The sequence below is a fragment of the Euprymna scolopes genome, chromosome 20 (assembly GCF_053919585.1).
Source record: "Euprymna scolopes isolate OS-2025 chromosome 20, ASM5391958v1, whole genome shotgun sequence".
Taxonomy (NCBI): domain Eukaryota; kingdom Metazoa; phylum Mollusca; class Cephalopoda; order Sepiida; family Sepiolidae; genus Euprymna; species Euprymna scolopes.
In genome coordinates this window covers 84994096-85011641 of record NC_136501.1, presented here as the reverse complement: position 1 = coordinate 85011641, position 17546 = coordinate 84994096, and the positions used below count along the sequence as shown (strand labels likewise).

At 30.5% G+C, this 17546-nt stretch overlaps 1 protein-coding gene across 1 annotated transcript in view; it reads right to left on the bottom strand.

Annotated features, from left to right (window-relative positions):
• The window catches only part of LOC145241510 (PAX3- and PAX7-binding protein 1-like), an 85064-nt gene that overhangs the window by 1533 nt on the left and 65985 nt on the right, over nt 1-17546 (bottom strand). Inside the window, exons 14-18 of the mRNA XM_080104548.1 lie at nt 14282-14400; nt 11151-11227; nt 9457-9523; nt 6670-6816; nt 4338-4489 (exon numbers count right to left, since the gene is read on the bottom strand). Of these exons, the coding sequence (XP_079960674.1) occupies nt 4338-4489; nt 6670-6816; nt 9457-9523; nt 11151-11227; nt 14282-14400 (562 nt within the window). The remainder of the gene's footprint in view (nt 1-4337; nt 4490-6669; nt 6817-9456; nt 9524-11150; nt 11228-14281; nt 14401-17546) is intronic.

Here is a 17546-nt window from a genome sequence, read left to right as displayed (position 1 = left end):
AAAAATAAAAATTTATGAAACGTTAACTTTAATAAATGCAAATATGCTATTAAAAACAATGGAGAGATCATGTCAATTATAGCTTTACATTGGTGCGCTCATAATAAATAGTACTAAAAAAAAATAAAAAATCTTTATATATATCTTGGTTAAAAGTTATCACCTCATTGAATGCCTGTCATAATTTCATTGAATTTTTTACGTCATGAAAAGAATTTCTTAAAAGCTGAATTTTCCCAAATTTCTTTTAGATGGCAGCATTCTACAAAAACACTTTTAACTAACTTGGCCAAAAATTATCTGAAAATGGTTAAATGCAGGTTAGAATTGTCATAATTCAGGAACCATTGCTGCTGCTGATTAAAGCAACTTCAACACAGCCGATCAACTAGATCTGTCAGCGTAAAATATTGTAAAACAATCTTGTAATAAACAGTAAAACAAATTTAAACAAAAGTTTTGAGAAGTTATTTTTGGTAAATACCTAAAAAAATATTTACTAAAGAAAACTTCCGATTTTTATTAAATATTTCCTCTTAAACAGGCAGTCTACCGAGTCCATTAGCGCAAAAAATATTAAGATAAACAATAAAACGAGTCACAGTCAAGATTATTTTTGGCAAATCCTTAAAAACTGAAACTTTTTTTTCGATCCATTGTGACACATTTTAAAATTTTTTTAATCTTTGTAAAAAAAATAATAAACAAGTATATTTTTTTATTATTGAAATAAAAACGTATTTAGTCACAGTCACAACTTTCAGCTGAGAGTTTTTTTTTTGGCAAATTAAATTTTACAAGTGACTTTTTTCTTTAAAATTTGAAATTTGTAACACAATAACAATGTAATATTAAAAAAATCTTTGTAAAAAGTAGAAGAAATCCTTATCATTATTATCGACTATTGCTTATTTTTGTTTGTTTTTTTAAATTAAACTTGAAACCAGTCAGTAGTACATTGACTGGGCATAATTTTGGTAATACATTTTTAGTAAAACTCAATTTTTCATAATTATTAATCTATGTGCATATATATTTTTAAATATATGTGGAAATATTTTGGTATTTTTCCTGGAAATTTTGCAATTTTCTAGGCATAGCCAGTGGATTTCAGACATTTTTAAACTGTTTGTCAAATTCTGGCAAATGTTGATGCAATGTTCTAAAATCATGAGATACCCAGCTTATTGAAACAATTCACTTCAAGTTTGCAACTCCTTACAAAAAAAAAAAAATGCAGTCCGATATTTTTTTTTTTAGATTTGATTTATTTCTTTGAAATATTCTGAAATTATTAGTAATTTTATATAGAGCATTTTTATTGTTTGAAAATGAAAATTTTGACATAATAGAAAAAATTAACTGGACTTCCCATCTTGAGTGTTATCTTCACGTTTTGGTCAATGTAATCTTCAACCATTGTCAGGTATATAAGTTGTCATGTTTGAAAATGGGAGGGTGGGTAAACTACACTTCGAGGTTTCTTATTTTTGGTTTTAGTTGAAAGTAAATTTCCCCCCAAAATTATAAAGTCAATAAAATTATCAAGCAAAACGCTAAATTATTTATGACTAAAATTTTAAATTAGATCCATTAAGCAATTGTAAGTTTTTTGAAACCTAAATTTATGAAACAAGAGGATTGCTGGTAAGACATTATGTAGTGTATGTCTCATGCTGTTTATTTTATAATTTTTAAACGGGATGTTTTTTGGTTTTCTTTTTATTTTCATATAGATATTTTTTAATATATCATCTATTTATTTTATAGATAGAGAATTGCAACAGAAATGAGAGACTTTGGAACAGTAAAATGATCCAACCATTTTTCCAGCAACCTTAGCAACAGAATAATCAAAACAAGAAATTTTCTCAAAGAGAGAACCATTCATTTCAACTCAAGCAAAACATATCTTAAGATAACAAAAAATTATCACTATTTTTTTCTTTTTTAAACTTTGCTTGATGGAATGACTGGATATGTTTTTCATTTGTGATCTAGATTGAAAGTCAGTTCTGAGAACTTATAAAAAATAAGAGGCTTTTTCAAGGATCTGAGCATTGGTGGTTAAAGGAGAGACACTTGTTTTTAAAAGTAACAAACCATTTGAATAAAATTTCATAGAAAAATGTGGAATAACATTGATTTATTAAAATTTCATTAAACATTTCTATTAAAATTTTAATGTTTTTGAAAAAAATAAAGAAAAAGAAAAATGTTAATCATTCTACATTGTTAGTTTTTAACAGATGCACCACAGGGAATCTTTTTTTCTACAAGAAAAAACAAAAAAAAAACCCAACTATTTTTTAATTAAATTTTATAAATTTTGCATTCTCTTCTTTTTGTAAAGTATTATTCCTTTTGATTTTTTATTTTGAAACAAGTTGTTCCTATCCGGTATTGCTCAGGATTCATCAATGTAATTTTAGTATAAAATGTTGGTAAAAGAGAAATAGTATGGCCTCTAGTTGGAAAATTGGAAATTAAAAAAAAAAAAAAGGAAAAAAAATGTGCCTTATCATTTTCGATCACTTAGATTTTGGTGAAATTTGTAAACATTCCAATTATAAAAATAATAAACCACTTAAATATTTTTTAAATAAATTATTTCAAATATATATGTTCAAACAAAAACAAAAAATTCCAATTATAAACTTTATAATAAAAAAAGAAAAGAAAAATTTCTAATTATAAAAACCAGTTTACAAATATGGTGAAAATAAATTTTGCCCCACACTCAAAAAAACCCAAAAAACGAAAACACTTGACACAAAATAGGTACGAGGTACCTTCAATAAGTATCCAGATTTTTTTCGTATGGGCATTATTATTGATAGTACACAACTATTATTGATAGTACACAACTATTATTGATAGTACACAACTATTATTGATAGTACACAACTATTATTGATAGTACACAACTATTATTGATAGTACACAACTATTATTGATAGTACACAACTATTATTGATAGTACACACATGAAACTCGAGTCCCTTTCGAAGTAAGCTCCTCCAGCTGCAATGCACTTGTACCATTCCAACAATCTCGAGAAGGCTCCCTAGAAATCCTCTTGTGTGAGCATGTCAATGATCCTTGTCACAGCTTCTTTCATCTCTTCAATTGTCTCATAAAGAAAGCCTCTAAGGTTTTTCTTTGAGATTAGGGAATAACCAAAACTCACAGGGAGCAAGGTCTTGGTTAAATAGTCGGTGATAAAGATGGAATTGTGGACTGTTGCATTCGTGCAAATCTTTCACATTTTCAGTTCCTCACAAATAATTATGTGTACAGTTCCCACACTGACAGCAAACTGTGCACTTATTGTCTTATAGACACACGACGGTCCTTATTCATGAAATTCTTTATTTTGCCAATCAACTCTGGTGTTCTGACTTTCTTACTCCTCCCACACCTCTCATCATCCCTCACAGACTTCCTTGAATCTCTTATGCCACTCAAAAACTGATGCTCGATTCATGCAAGATGGTCCAAAAGCAGTCTGAAGCATTCCATACGTTTCTGTGGCATTTATTCCAAGTTTAAAACAGAATTTTATTGCATATCGTTCTTCTAAAGTGTGCTCATATCCAGATTGCATTTTTGAAATTCACCAGTTGTGACAATCAGGCTTTAGTAGGGTGTATTCCAATTCCTGCTGTAGCTGTTCATTTGAACCTGAAATCATAAAAATTGGTCAGTCATCTCATAAGATGTATAGCAATAACATACTGAATTTTCAAGAATCTATGACAATTTTAAATGCTTGTAGAAAAATGTCTGGAAACTTATTTAAGGCACCTCGTAACAGCATTTTCAAAATCGTCGGTTTCCTTTTTATCAAAGCGTTTTTGGTTACAGTTTAAAATTTATATATATATAAAATATTTTTAAATTATTTCCATAATTACTTCATTAAAATTTAGATTAAAGTAAAATAAAAAAAAACAATGTGCAAATCACATGTGGGAAAGGAACACAGAAACAATGCAATAGCCACAAAATGTTATTCATATAGAAGAGAAGATATATATATATATATATATATATATATATATATATATATATATATATATATAAAGGCTCAATGATAAACTCAACTGATTTTAAGGATATAATTCATATTTAAGGTTGCAAAGATTTACCTCCCTTACATTATTTGAATTGTCACCATTAGCAATTTTCCTAACATCAATAATTTTTTCTTAAACTGAAGTGAAAGACAGAATCAAATATCGATGTGCCAGATGCAATGCCATTTAGGTTCAAATTCTAAAATCTGACAAAATAACTTTATACATTAAATAAAAAAATAAAATTTTTTTACTGACTTTGTTTCTTTTTCACCATCTTTTGCAGCACTTTTATTCTTCCAAAGGTTGTCTGCAGCAAACATCAAAAAACGACAAAGGTTTTCAAGAAGCGGAATTGTTTTATCTTCTTCCAGATCAAGAAACCAATGTTTAGGAAACGTTGAGACAATCTAAAAAAAAAAATAATAAAAAAAATGCTACAATTTAGAAAGCCATCAAAGATTAACCTTTCTTCACAAATCAGTGTAAACCCTGATAAAAAACAAACAAAAAACTTGTATGTAACTTTATATTGGTCATTACAGGATTATTTCCATTTTTATGGAACAAAGATATAAAAAAAATACATCAATAGTAAATATAATATATATATACACACACACATATATATATTATTGGTGCATTTGAAGAAAAAAAATTGCCATAAAACAGCCACAAATGAAGACGAAAAAGTGCTCTTTCACCATGCATTGTATCACAATTCGTTTTCAACGATGGCAAAACTACATGAATTGTATTTCAAACTGTTCTCTGATCCACCTTATTTTTCGGATCTGGCCAAGAGTGACTACTGGATGTTTGCACACATCAAAAGAATCCTCCAGCAATTTGGCTGAAGAAAAGATATCAGAAACTGAGGCTTATTTTGAGGCCAAAGACAGATCCTTTTATAAAAAATGTATTAAACTGTTAGGGAAGTGTTGGGATCATTGTATCAACCTAGGAAGAGACTATGCTGATGAATAAGGTTGAATCTTACATGAAAGTTGGTTTATTAGTTAGGCCTGAAACTTATTGAGTGATGTGTTCCACTGTTGAGCAACAGCAGATATTATTTTAATATCGACGTACATATATGTTTGAACCTTGATTGTAAAGATGCAAACACTCCAATCAATGTGATTGTCATGACAACCATAGGAAATGAAAAAGAAATAAATTCTATTTAGCATTAAGAATATTCTATATCAAACTCCACAATGATTGACACACATTTACTCTCATCTTTATGAAGTTAAATATATTAATATTAATTTATATATTTGTATGTGCAGGATTCACTTTTTTTCATCTCGGGTGTATTGCCGTTTGGATGTAAGAGGCTACTATTTGGAATCATGTTTACAAGTTAAGCAGCAAGATGTCCGTTTGCATTACATTTAAACTTCTGCATCTTAGTATAGTTAGGGAAGCAGGAAACAGGGAGGGAATTCCAAAATCTAGCAGTCTGAGGGAAAAACTATTAGAGTAGAAGGCTTTCTAGCATTTAGAGATTTCAACAGTGATTTTGCTGCTTATCGGATTAGTCGGATGTATATCGAGGAGACACAAGGACTATGAATGTACTGGTAAAACAGATACAGGGATGCAGCATTGTGGTGATGGGAGAGAGGTTGGAACTTGGTTCATAGTAAGGATCTATTAGATTTGAGATACTTTTCTGGACCTTATCTAAGCAGGAGAAACTAGTATACTTCTTACAGTATGTTTTTGTGGCTTCATTTTCTTTTTCATCTTTTTTCAAGATGAAAAGTTGATTTTATGGCAGTCTCCTTGATGTTCTTCATTTTATTCAGTTTTTCTCTTTCAATTTAAATCATTCACTTACATCTCCAATCTGCTAAAATCACAGAATTCCCACAAAACCCGAAACACTTTTATCATTACGTAAAGCTTTCTTGTAGTTATCATACTCTGTTTAACAACGGTTTTACATGCTGGAATGTGTGGAACAGCTTTTAGAAATTGACTTCTAAACAAATCAATCTCTGGCCAAGTCTTTATTTATCCCTCTTTCTCTCAAATCAATCTAATCACGTTTTCCTCAGCTTTCCACTGCCACCTCAACTGTTCTACATCTACAAAATCAAAAACTCTCATCCATTCTTTCAATGTGACCAAACCAATAAAAGTCTGCACATATCTATACTGTGCGGATTTAATCTTTCTATGAAGTCATCATATCTAAGTCAATCTTTAAAACTTATATCATCCATCAGATCATTTCTCTCCATACAATGCATGTCTGCAAGCCTTATTAATCAGGTTTCACTCCATACATAATCACAGTGCATACATATGCCTGATAGATTATTCCCTTGGTCGCTAACAGTAATGCTCTACTATTTAACAATGGCAGAATTTCCTGAACTTACCCCATCCATTCTTGATTCCTATCACACCAGGATTAGCTCCTTCCGATACTTCAATAGTAACGAAACTTCTGGACAACTTCAAAAATCTCACCATCCAAATATACTTAATAGTACTCTCACACAATCTTTTAATATGATCAAACTAACAAAATCTCTTGTTCAAAGAAAAGAATTTAAAAAATGCATAAACTTACCACTGTACATTTTTGGAGGGCTTCATTATTGAGTGGAGACGTCTGGAGACCGAGGAGAATATATCTGTTTAGCAAACCTTCCAATGCTAAAGTGTGAAGCATTTTTGTTGCAAGGATTCGGTGCCAACTAAGAATGTTCCCCAACAACTGAAGAGAAAAGGTGGATTGGAAGGAGTAATATTTTCATGAAAATAAAAATCTCTTTAGCTGAATAAAACGTTTCAATACATTACAATAACATTTCACAGAGTTGAACCTTGAAGAATAAGTTAGTTTTGTAAAGTTAAACCCTTTTTTTTCTTTTTTTTTTTTTTTTAAGTATTTCTCAGATAATGCAGTCGTGATTTTCAATGTCACGGTATAGTTGGAGGACTAACCTGGGATGTTATAGAAAAACGGTCTCCAGAGATTCATTAAATAACGGGAGAAATGCATAATCCTGGGTAGTTTCTATGTAAAGAAAGATTAATAACTGTGGCAAGTGCTAAAATAGCAGTGCTACTGCTATGATAAGTGGATCAGAACATTACTTATTGAACGGTCCTCATATATATGTATGTATGTATATACATACATAGAAAATAAGGAAAAAAACAGAATTATTCATTAACTTTTCGTCAATATTTCAAGACATTCTCTATATAATTGATTTAAAAAATAAACTACAATATTGGAAAATATTTGATGCGTTTCATATATGAATATTGTGAGTGCATTTATGCAGCATATTTTCATTGAGACAAACATTATTAATATTTTGCTTGATTATTTGTTCAATTTTTCCAATGATCCAAGCGTTGTGGCATTTAAACTGATGCCACAATTAGTTTTATCATTCGAGATGTCGCATGCGAAAATGTATCTTTGACAATAATAAAACTAATTGTTAAATCAGTTTCATTATCACAAAGTTTAACCTTACATCCCTTCATCAGTAACTCCATTTGCCAACAGCTAAGAAAACATGACTGTTCCCAACCGTCTTATTATAGGCATATCCTAGTTAAAACAAATCCTAATGCATATCATAAGTTAAAAAATTCTTAAACACGTTACATAAAAAACAGACATTGCATAATCAATGTTAATAAAACTACTCGCAACACTTTTAAATTGTCTTGTATAGTAATATTATCATTCAAACATGGTAGTATTTGAATATATGGTTAAGTGGCAGTTTTAGTAATTTAAAACTGTTTTAAAGCTTCACTGCTCACTCATTTTTCGACCAAATTTCAAACAATTATTACAGTTTATAGATCACCTTCTCAGCTATATTGTGAAAAGAAAATTTTTCAACTTTTGTTCAGTAAAACAAAAGTTATGATGAATTTTCTGGTGTTCAAAATCGTAAAAATATGTAAGGAGGTGAGTGACGTTTTTATGACCGGTTTCCATAGCAACTACTGTTGCTACTAATTCACTAATGAAAGCATGAAAGGGAGATAACTGGGTGATTTTATTGAAAGCAGACGAGTGCCGTACATTGTTATTACATATGTGTTTATGGGGCAAAAAAATAAGATTGAAATCAAACAAAGAACAAGTAAATTTACTGGAGCCTGGAAAAATCATGGATTACAATAGAAAAATGTGAGCATGAAAAGTAATATGGTTAAGCTTAAACAAAAGTAAAGGACTAGTTGTTAAATGGACAAGACATTCTAGTAAAAAATATAATAAATTTATAACTTAAAATATTGCAACATTAAGAATTTTTTTTAAAATTCAATTTATAACATTATATAATCAATTCTTAATGCTGCAATATTTTAAGTTATAAATTTATTATATTTTTTTACTAGACTATCTTGTCCATTTCTTTTCCAGTTTTAACAACTAGTCCTTTACTTTTCCATGTTTAAGCTTAACCTTATTACTTTTCATGCTCGCATTTTTCTATTGTAATAAATAATATATTTATAATAGTAATTATCTTGTATAGTAATATTATAAATTATTTACAATAGATTGACTTAGTCGTTATGCAATCATCTTTTGAATTGTGCACATGCTTAATAGATAATCATATCCATATGAAACATCTTCTCTGCACACATGCACTTTTCAAAATTGTAAATTACTAGTTGTTCAAAAACTAAACATTAAGGATAAGGTTGTAAATAGACCAAAACACGACTTTACGATGATGTGATTAATCAAATTGAAAGCATTCACAAAAAACAAATGGAACAAGAAACTCACAAAGATTGATTATATATTCATCAACGTTTTGTTTTTTTTTTCAAAACTTTTTCAAGATGATTGATTTAAATGAAAAAAATCATAAAAGTCAATATTTGAAAATATTTGGTGCATTTGTGATGTGAAAAGAAAGCCTTTTTTTAATGACAGACATTATAATTTAACATGTGGCTATTTACATGTTCCCAATAAAACTTTGTACATAACATTAATAACAAAAAATCATTCATTCCACTTCATAAACACATTACATATTTAAATTCCTATTCTTTTCAGATCATAAATACACCACATATTTTGAATTCTAGTGTCTACGTTTTGTTTAAAAAAAATTCTTTTCACATCATAGATCTACCACATATTTTGAAATATTGACTTGAGAAAGTCTTAAAAATGATAAAACGTTAATGAATGTTAATGAATATATAATTATCGCTTTTTTCATTACATTGGATTATTATTTCTATAACTTTCATGATATATATTGTCTCTCTCTTAAAAATTATCTCATGAGCATATAGCTTCTAATTGCTTATAATTGAAATGGAAGAATTTTTTTAATATGTAAGAAAGAAAACTTACTTTTATACAACTCCAAGATTGACGATGAAAAAATACAGCAGGTCCACTAGACCGATTTTCAAGAATTCTGAAAACAGAAAAGTGTGCATTCATTTAACACGGCCAAATTCTTGTATATATTGAACATTAGATTATTTTTAATGTTCAATATATAGTTAAAGCAAAATAAATTGTATTGGATAATTAAAATAATTTATTCATAATGTTTACCTATTTATTCATTTACTTTTTTTTTTATCGTTTATGTTTAAATTCATGCTTTGAAAGATGATGTGAATCATAAATCAATTGTGTCATACAAAAGCTATAATTATTTTATCATGATAATGTTTTAAATTCTATTTATAAGTCCAAAGAGCTAAGCTGGTAGAACCTTAGACTGAGGAGCTCAAGGTTTTGGTTTCAATTTTCAGTCTTGGCATCTGTTTTATTTGTTGGGAATTTATTAATATAATATTTTTAATTTCTAAAAAGTAATTAAAATCTTTGATATTTTAACATAAAACAAATTCCACAATTTATGTCAAAAAAATTTGTGACATAATAGATGAACAAAATCACTATCATATTAGATTAAAGAAAAAAAAAACAATTTGTGTTTGGAGCTAACATCTCATGGTCATGCAAACTATGAATCCATTTTTAAAAGTCACTTCAACTTTCATAGACAAGTTTGCAAAGAGTTAAAAGCTTAAGATGGCAGGATATCCTAGACAAACTTGATAGCATCAGAACACCTGAATTTATTTGGTAAGTACAGCACACCATTGGTGGTAAACCTAGAAGATTCATGATCTCGATTGCAGAAGAAAACTATGTGTCAGAAAAACAATCTGAAATGTTCTCCATAAAAACATCAGATATAAATCCTATGAATAAAAGATATTTCATGTGAGAAAAGGCAATGGGAAAAGCAATTCATAGGTCATATAAAAGCCATTATCAGAATTGAAGTGAACTTAAAAATACAAAACAATTTAATGTATTCTCATCCTCAAAAATGTTTTGTGTATGAATAAATTTCTCCACAAATACATCATACACCTTGTATAGTCAATTTTATTTATGGTTCCTGCTGATCTTGACAGTGTTAGAACCGATCAGATGACAATAAGGATCACATAAAATTAAGGATTACAAATATTATTCTCCTTTTGAATTTCAATTTCACAACCTCCAACCTTTTTCAGATGTCTCTTTTCAAACTTGGGAATCTTTAAGTCAAACTCTAGAATCTATATGGCATTATGAATGTAACCTATTAGTCAATCTTGGAGGAGGAGGGGGTTTAAGTATTAAGTAGTTTTTTTTTTTTTAACCTTGAACCTTCAGAAGAAGATCACTTAGAACTGATTGTTCAATCAATGCCTTTATTCACTGCACCATATCTAGGTTTCAGAGGTTGACAAAAAATTTCCAAGCAGGATACACATGAGACTGAAGACTATGTGTGAATTTAATACTCTCTAGAAACTTCCTCCTTTGGAGGAAGACAACTGAACTCATTCAAGGTGTATGCCACATAGGGACAAAAAGCTTGGTAAGATGCAGCTGAAGAAGGCCTGAGGTTAGATTGCCCAAAACATTGTGAAAATGACAAACACAATGAAAATAATAATCCAATTAATCAATCATCTCAAAAATTGCAACTTTTAAAATAGAAAAGAATTGAATATAAGAAAAACAATACTTACGTTTTTAAATAGAGAGGCATGAAGACATCATCGTCAAGAGTTTTTTTGATTCTTTGAACGATCGCTTTGAGCAACGACTAAAATCAAAAAATATAGAAAATGATAAGATTTCTTTTGAAGTTGGAAACATTTTTCTACTAAAAATTAAATTGCAATCATACATTTATATGGCATAAAAATAACTAAAATAATAAAAAATAAGTCTCCATCATTATTATGAGTAAAATTGACTCCTGTGGTTGCATATTTTTGTTAGGTTAATGTATATATATATAAAACAAGCCGAGCCTGCAGAGTGCCCCTCCACAATAAGTCTGGAAAGAGAATCTTGAGTTATTGAGAAAAGTACAAACAAACAAACAGACGAACGATTTTGGGTAATTTTTACTGCTATAATGTTCTCGGTGTGTGTGTGTGGGGGTGCAACCAGAATGATCCTAAAAAATTCCTACAAAAATTTACTTTCACCATGACAAATGTTTGCGCAAATTTTTAAAAAAATCCAAGACATGGTTATTGAGAAAAGTATGAACAGACGAACGGGAGTGAATTACTAGGTCCAATCAGGGGGATCAATAAAAAAGGTAATTATTGAGTTTGTTAATGAACAGCTGATTGTGACAATTTCTTGTTGACATATTTTACTTTACCTCCCATCAAAAGAGAAGGTAATGCTTGGGATGATTACATGACATTCGAACAGATACTATACCTTCATCTTCAGAATGAGGGAGTTTCTAAAGAACATGTATATATAAATCTGTCTCAGCGTCATTTATTTAAATCCAGATTTTATATTATTCATCAGTGTTGGATAACAAGTGATTATTTTTGCTGGAATAGATTTCAGCACAGGTCAGTAAGTGCAAGATAACAAGTGACTGTGTGTGGCAGAAAGAAAATCGAAAAAGTCTACTGAGAATAACTTGTTACCAACGGAAGAGTCGACAGGTGGAGTAAGAAGAGAGTAAACCTGGGAAAAGTCCATAAATGTGATGTCATGAAGAATGAAAGTGAAAAGGAATGGAGAGAAAGACAAACCATTTTGAAAACTTCAAGCAAATAGACACTGACAGAATGGCTTAACGACGATAACAACAATGTTGAGAATTGCACGCAGCAACGAGTGTTGATTTCTGTGTGTCTATATACCTGTAAGTTTAATGATTATTTAAGTTAATATAACTGTCTATATACCTGTAAGTTTAATGATTATTTAGGTTAATATAACTGTCTATATACCTGTAATTTTAATGATTATTTAGGTTAATATAACTGTCTATATACCTGTAAGTTTAATGATTATTTAAGTTAATATAACTGTCTATATACCTGTAAGTTTAATGATTATTTAGGTTAATATAACTGTCTATATACCTGTAAGTTTAATAATTATTTAGGTTAATATAACTGTCTATATACCTGTAAGTTTAATAATTATTTAGGTTAATATAACTGTCTATATACCTGTAAGTTTAATAATTATTTAGGTTAATATAACTGTCTATATACCTGTAAGTTTAATAATTATTTAGGTTAACAACAACATAACAACAAGCAGCATGGGTTCCAGTCACAGACACGGAGAGGAAACTGAAAGCAAGAAGATAGGTAAGAGTAATGAAGTAACAGACAACAAGAATTTGAGGCAACAAGTGACAACACGGTTGCAAAGAGGAAATGTTTTTTTACATCATACCAACCATCTATGGGTTAGTTAATGCCGAATAAAGTTGTCAAATATAATTTTATAGGTAGGATAAGTATTCTATATACCTAGAATACATAGCATTACTCTATGAAGGAAATTTTTTACCATAAAAAACATTGTTCCCAGAATACATTGTTTGTAGAATCAAATTTTATAGTGGAAGTGGGAACATTTTCCTTATAAGGTAATTTCATTGAGAGGGAAAAGCATTACTTGAAAACATCACTCGAAAAAAAAAATTATGACCAAAAAAACATTATTCTTGGGCATTGGCAATACTTTGTTTTTAAAATGATTGACCTTTTTAGTATTAATTTAGAGAGTAAAAATAAAAAATAAGGTTTTGATTTTTATACGAATCAGATTGAATAATATGGTTGGGGATGAACTTATAGGTACTAGAACCCACCAACTGATTGGATCGGGCCTCTCCAACCAAAAAACAAAGGAGCGATGGAGAGAAAAGGAAAAAGGGAAAGAGTGTTTTATATTTTTATTTATTTTTTTTTTTACAAAGGAGTCACCTCTTATCAAGGCTCTGAGGTCACTCGAGGATAAGGATTAATAAGTGTACAGTGGTCAATGGGAAAATGTCGTAATTGTTAGTAGTGGAAATTTGGTAAATTGGATTATTTAAGGGGAACGGCTCATCAAAAACTTGTTTACATTGGACTTGAAGATGATCATATTATAGTCAGTCCGAAAGCAGGCAAATGGAAGAGAGTTCCACAGGTGCAGTTCTAAGAAAGAAGCTTTGTTTATGGAATCTACGTTTAGGTTTAGGCACAGATAGAGTAGGGAAAATTATTGATAGTGTTTTCAGCTAGACAATTGTTTCTCGTGAAAGTTTGGGGAGAGGGGGACCATAGATTGAAGCTCAGATGAGCACTTGTCATGAAAATAACGATAAAGCAGAGACAGGCTCGCAACATTTCTTCTGTGAGAAAGAGGTTGGAGCGAAGAGAAAAGGGCATCCCCCACTAGGCTACAAAGTCTATTTTGAACTCAGTCAAGGCAAGATAAGTCTTTCTAGCAGCTCCTGTGGCATTGGATGTACCTGGTTCTTATATAGGTAGAGAATTGCATCAGCAGTGAGATATCTACTGGATCAATAGAAGGATCCCACCATTTTCCCAGCGACATTGGCAACAGATTTGATGTACGTGTTCTATTTCAGATCAGGAGTAATGGTCAAGCCTAGAAGTTTGTCAAAACATGGAACCTCTCCAAGATGAGAGCCATTCATTTCAATTGATGCCAGACAGGGACCAAAGCGTTGATGATGTAAAGACAAGGAGAGAGAGAGAGAGAATGTGTGAGAGAATGCGCATGAAAAAGAGTAAGTGTGCACGGGGAGAGAGAGAATGTCGGAGAAAGAGAGCATACGGAAGAGAGAAAACAAGATAAAATTATGACTTACTTGTGTATTTTTGCTCTCTCCATGTACCGTGTGATAATCATAAGAGATCTTTTGTATCAAATTAACGAACCTCGTCGTCTGTGAGGTCGACAGTGGATCCCAAACATTGGCAGCAAACACTAAAATACAAGATTTTACAAAATGGAGTCAACAAATACAATGAAATAGAGCCTCTATTTTAAACAAATTATCAACTTAACAGAAAATATCAATTTTCCTTTGTTACCGACATAACATATTAGCTGCCCGGATTTGGAGGTGACTATTCAGAAAGGGTTCATATTATCAGCTGTCTAAACTGGACCATGTAATGCTTTGAAGAAATTGTATTGAAATATGTTATCTTTCCAATAACATGGCACAACAATAACAAATGAACATTGGCTAGTTTGCTTTGTTAGCTGATATTTGGATGTGACTTTGAAAATCTGACAAGATAACTTTGTTAGATGAAATCTCAGTGAATCATTTAAAGCTGATCCAACTTAAAATCAAACAATCATTCTTTTTAATCATAGATTTGATTGTGTTGGTGTTCTTTGGAGAGAAATGGTAGAAAACAGATATGGTATTTATAGATTTTATATGATTATAGTTTCTTGAAGAATCCTAAAATGTCAATCAGATTGATCCTCCCACGGAATTCTTCATATAACCCACCTAATAATTTCATTTTGATGTAGATCAATAGATTCAACTAATATGTGTATAACAAGATGATATATGGAAGGCATAGAATGTAATACTGCTACTCATAATAATTCAATGTTTGTCCGTCGGAATAATAATTACTTGATCATCCTCCCAGGATGATGAATGACATGTGCTGAACATTGAAGCAAGGGTTGTACAATCTCTAACCACTCCTTTACAGAGTCAGAACTACCTGATTCCGGTTATAAGAAAAAGTCCAGGACGACTAGAAACAATGTAGAGATAAGCAGAGAGCACATGTAGTAACTGGTATAGTCACCCATTTTAGTCACTGACCAGACCTAACGATGCTTAACTTTGGTGATCTAACGAGAACTGGTGTATCAACATGATTATGCTGCATGTACAACAACAACGATGATGATTTGTAATAGCTAATAATAGATAATGAAATAGCTGAGGTTATTACCAAAATTGGCTGATAAAATATAGATTAAGATTGAAATGTACTTCTTGTGCAGTTTTGAAATTCAAAGCTGAATCTCTTGACATGTTATGAGTTAAAAGTTGAACTGAAAAATAAACATTTGTGTTTTGTTTTTTAGAGAAAAAATGCATGAAAACAAAAACTTGTTTTTGATAAATACTATCATCCATTAAAGAATGAAAAAGAACAAAGATTATCACCAAGTAGTAAGGAGGCCGTGTGTTGCGAGATCCAGTGGAAAACGCATGTTATATAAAGAAATGGATGTAAGAGTACGATAATGCGGACATGAACAATAAAAGAAAGCAATACGAAATCCTTTTGCATTTTTAGTTTTCATTTGTGATCAGACTTGTTATAGAACGCATTTCACAATTCACAAAATTCTACACAAATTTGCTGAAGAAAAACAAGTGCTACTTTTTAGTTTTATGCAACATTCTTCATGAAGATTATAGAATTGGGGCGTGTAATTGTAAGGAGAAACGTCCTCATAACTATTTGATGAACCAAACATTTGGATGTGGCCACTAATGTTACAAATCGAGCATGATACAACACAGAAGTGTTACATGTGTGGCCAATGCGAAATTATGCAGGATTTTTTCCTTTCTTTAACATTAAATTCTTTTTCTTTAATATGAGTATAGATGATTACGCTCACCTTAAATGCCACCCAATCATGGAATTGCTAAAAAACAAAACAATCCTTTCTGCAGCTCAACTATATTTGATACAAATAAACTTCAGTTTATGCTTGACTTATCCACTAAAAGATGTTTTCTGTTTAATGTCTACCACTAATGGAAATTTTGTTACTACACTGCCCCTAATATTCAACTTTCAAAAGGAGGAAGTAATGCCTGGGAAATCATGACGAACTAACACAAAAATATTTTGAAAAATATAATAATTAAATGGAAATAACTTTACTTAGTTTTAGTCTTTGTTTTATTGGTGTTCAATAAGCACACCTGGACATGATGTGCAAAATTTTCTACCCCCCCCCCTGCCCCAGCACTGCCTTGATTTTGGCTGTGATAACCCTCTTTAGTTCAGGAAGAATCTGGAGATTATTTTGATAGACATTATCTTTGAGATAATCCAACAGATAAAAATCAAAGGTGAGTTAATATCAGATGAATGTGAAGGCCATTTAGGATAACATCTACTGATGAGATGATCACCAAAGTTTCCCCATGTAGAATTCAATAGCAAATACTGTTGAATATTACTGACTAAAACTTGGATAAGACAAGCATAAACTGGAGTTTATTTCTACCAAATATAGTTAGATTGTAGAAATGATCATAAATTGTGTTAATGTGACGGCACAAGTGAAAAATAAACTTTGTGCCATATTGCAGTTTTATCATAATTCAATCAATTTTTTTTATTATTGTAAATCAATAAATCTGAGATTGTAGGCAATATTACTTTGCCTAAGTAAGAACGAATGCACTTCTTCATATGTACTAGTAGTATTCCATCTAAGGCCATATCTAATTCTTTCATAGAGGATTGGCATCAGAAGTCAGGTGCTTTCTTGAGTGATAGAATGATGCAAACATTTTTCTAGCAAACTTCAACCAACAGATTGGATATAAATCTTCCATCTTAGATCTGGAATGGAGAAGTGTTTATGATGATATTAAAATGAAGTTGTCACTTATGGGAACTCATTCTCCAATTTGCAACCTTTTAATATATATATTTTATTATTTTTCCGAGGGTAAACAGTTACATATGGTCGCTACAAACAGTCATCTGTTTCAGTCAATGAGACTTTGTCAGGCTACCCTGAACCATTTGACGCTATAGAAAAAAAGAAAAGACTGAGCTCTAAAAAAAAAAACTATAAAAGTTGCGAGCTCTCTAAAAAAGGATAAAAAACAGAGAAATCGCATTTCAACTTTTTTGGAAACTGGTTAAAAAAAATGCTACAGTTGGATTTATAGACAATATACATTTGAAATGATTAAAGTGGATCGTAATGTATATATGTTATATTAGAGTTTGGTGACTGTTGTTGCTGTAATAGCATTCACTCTAATCAAGTTGAGTTTGCTTTTTCCCTGGTTTGCATGATGTCCTAAACCATGGCAAATGCAGCAATAATGGTTC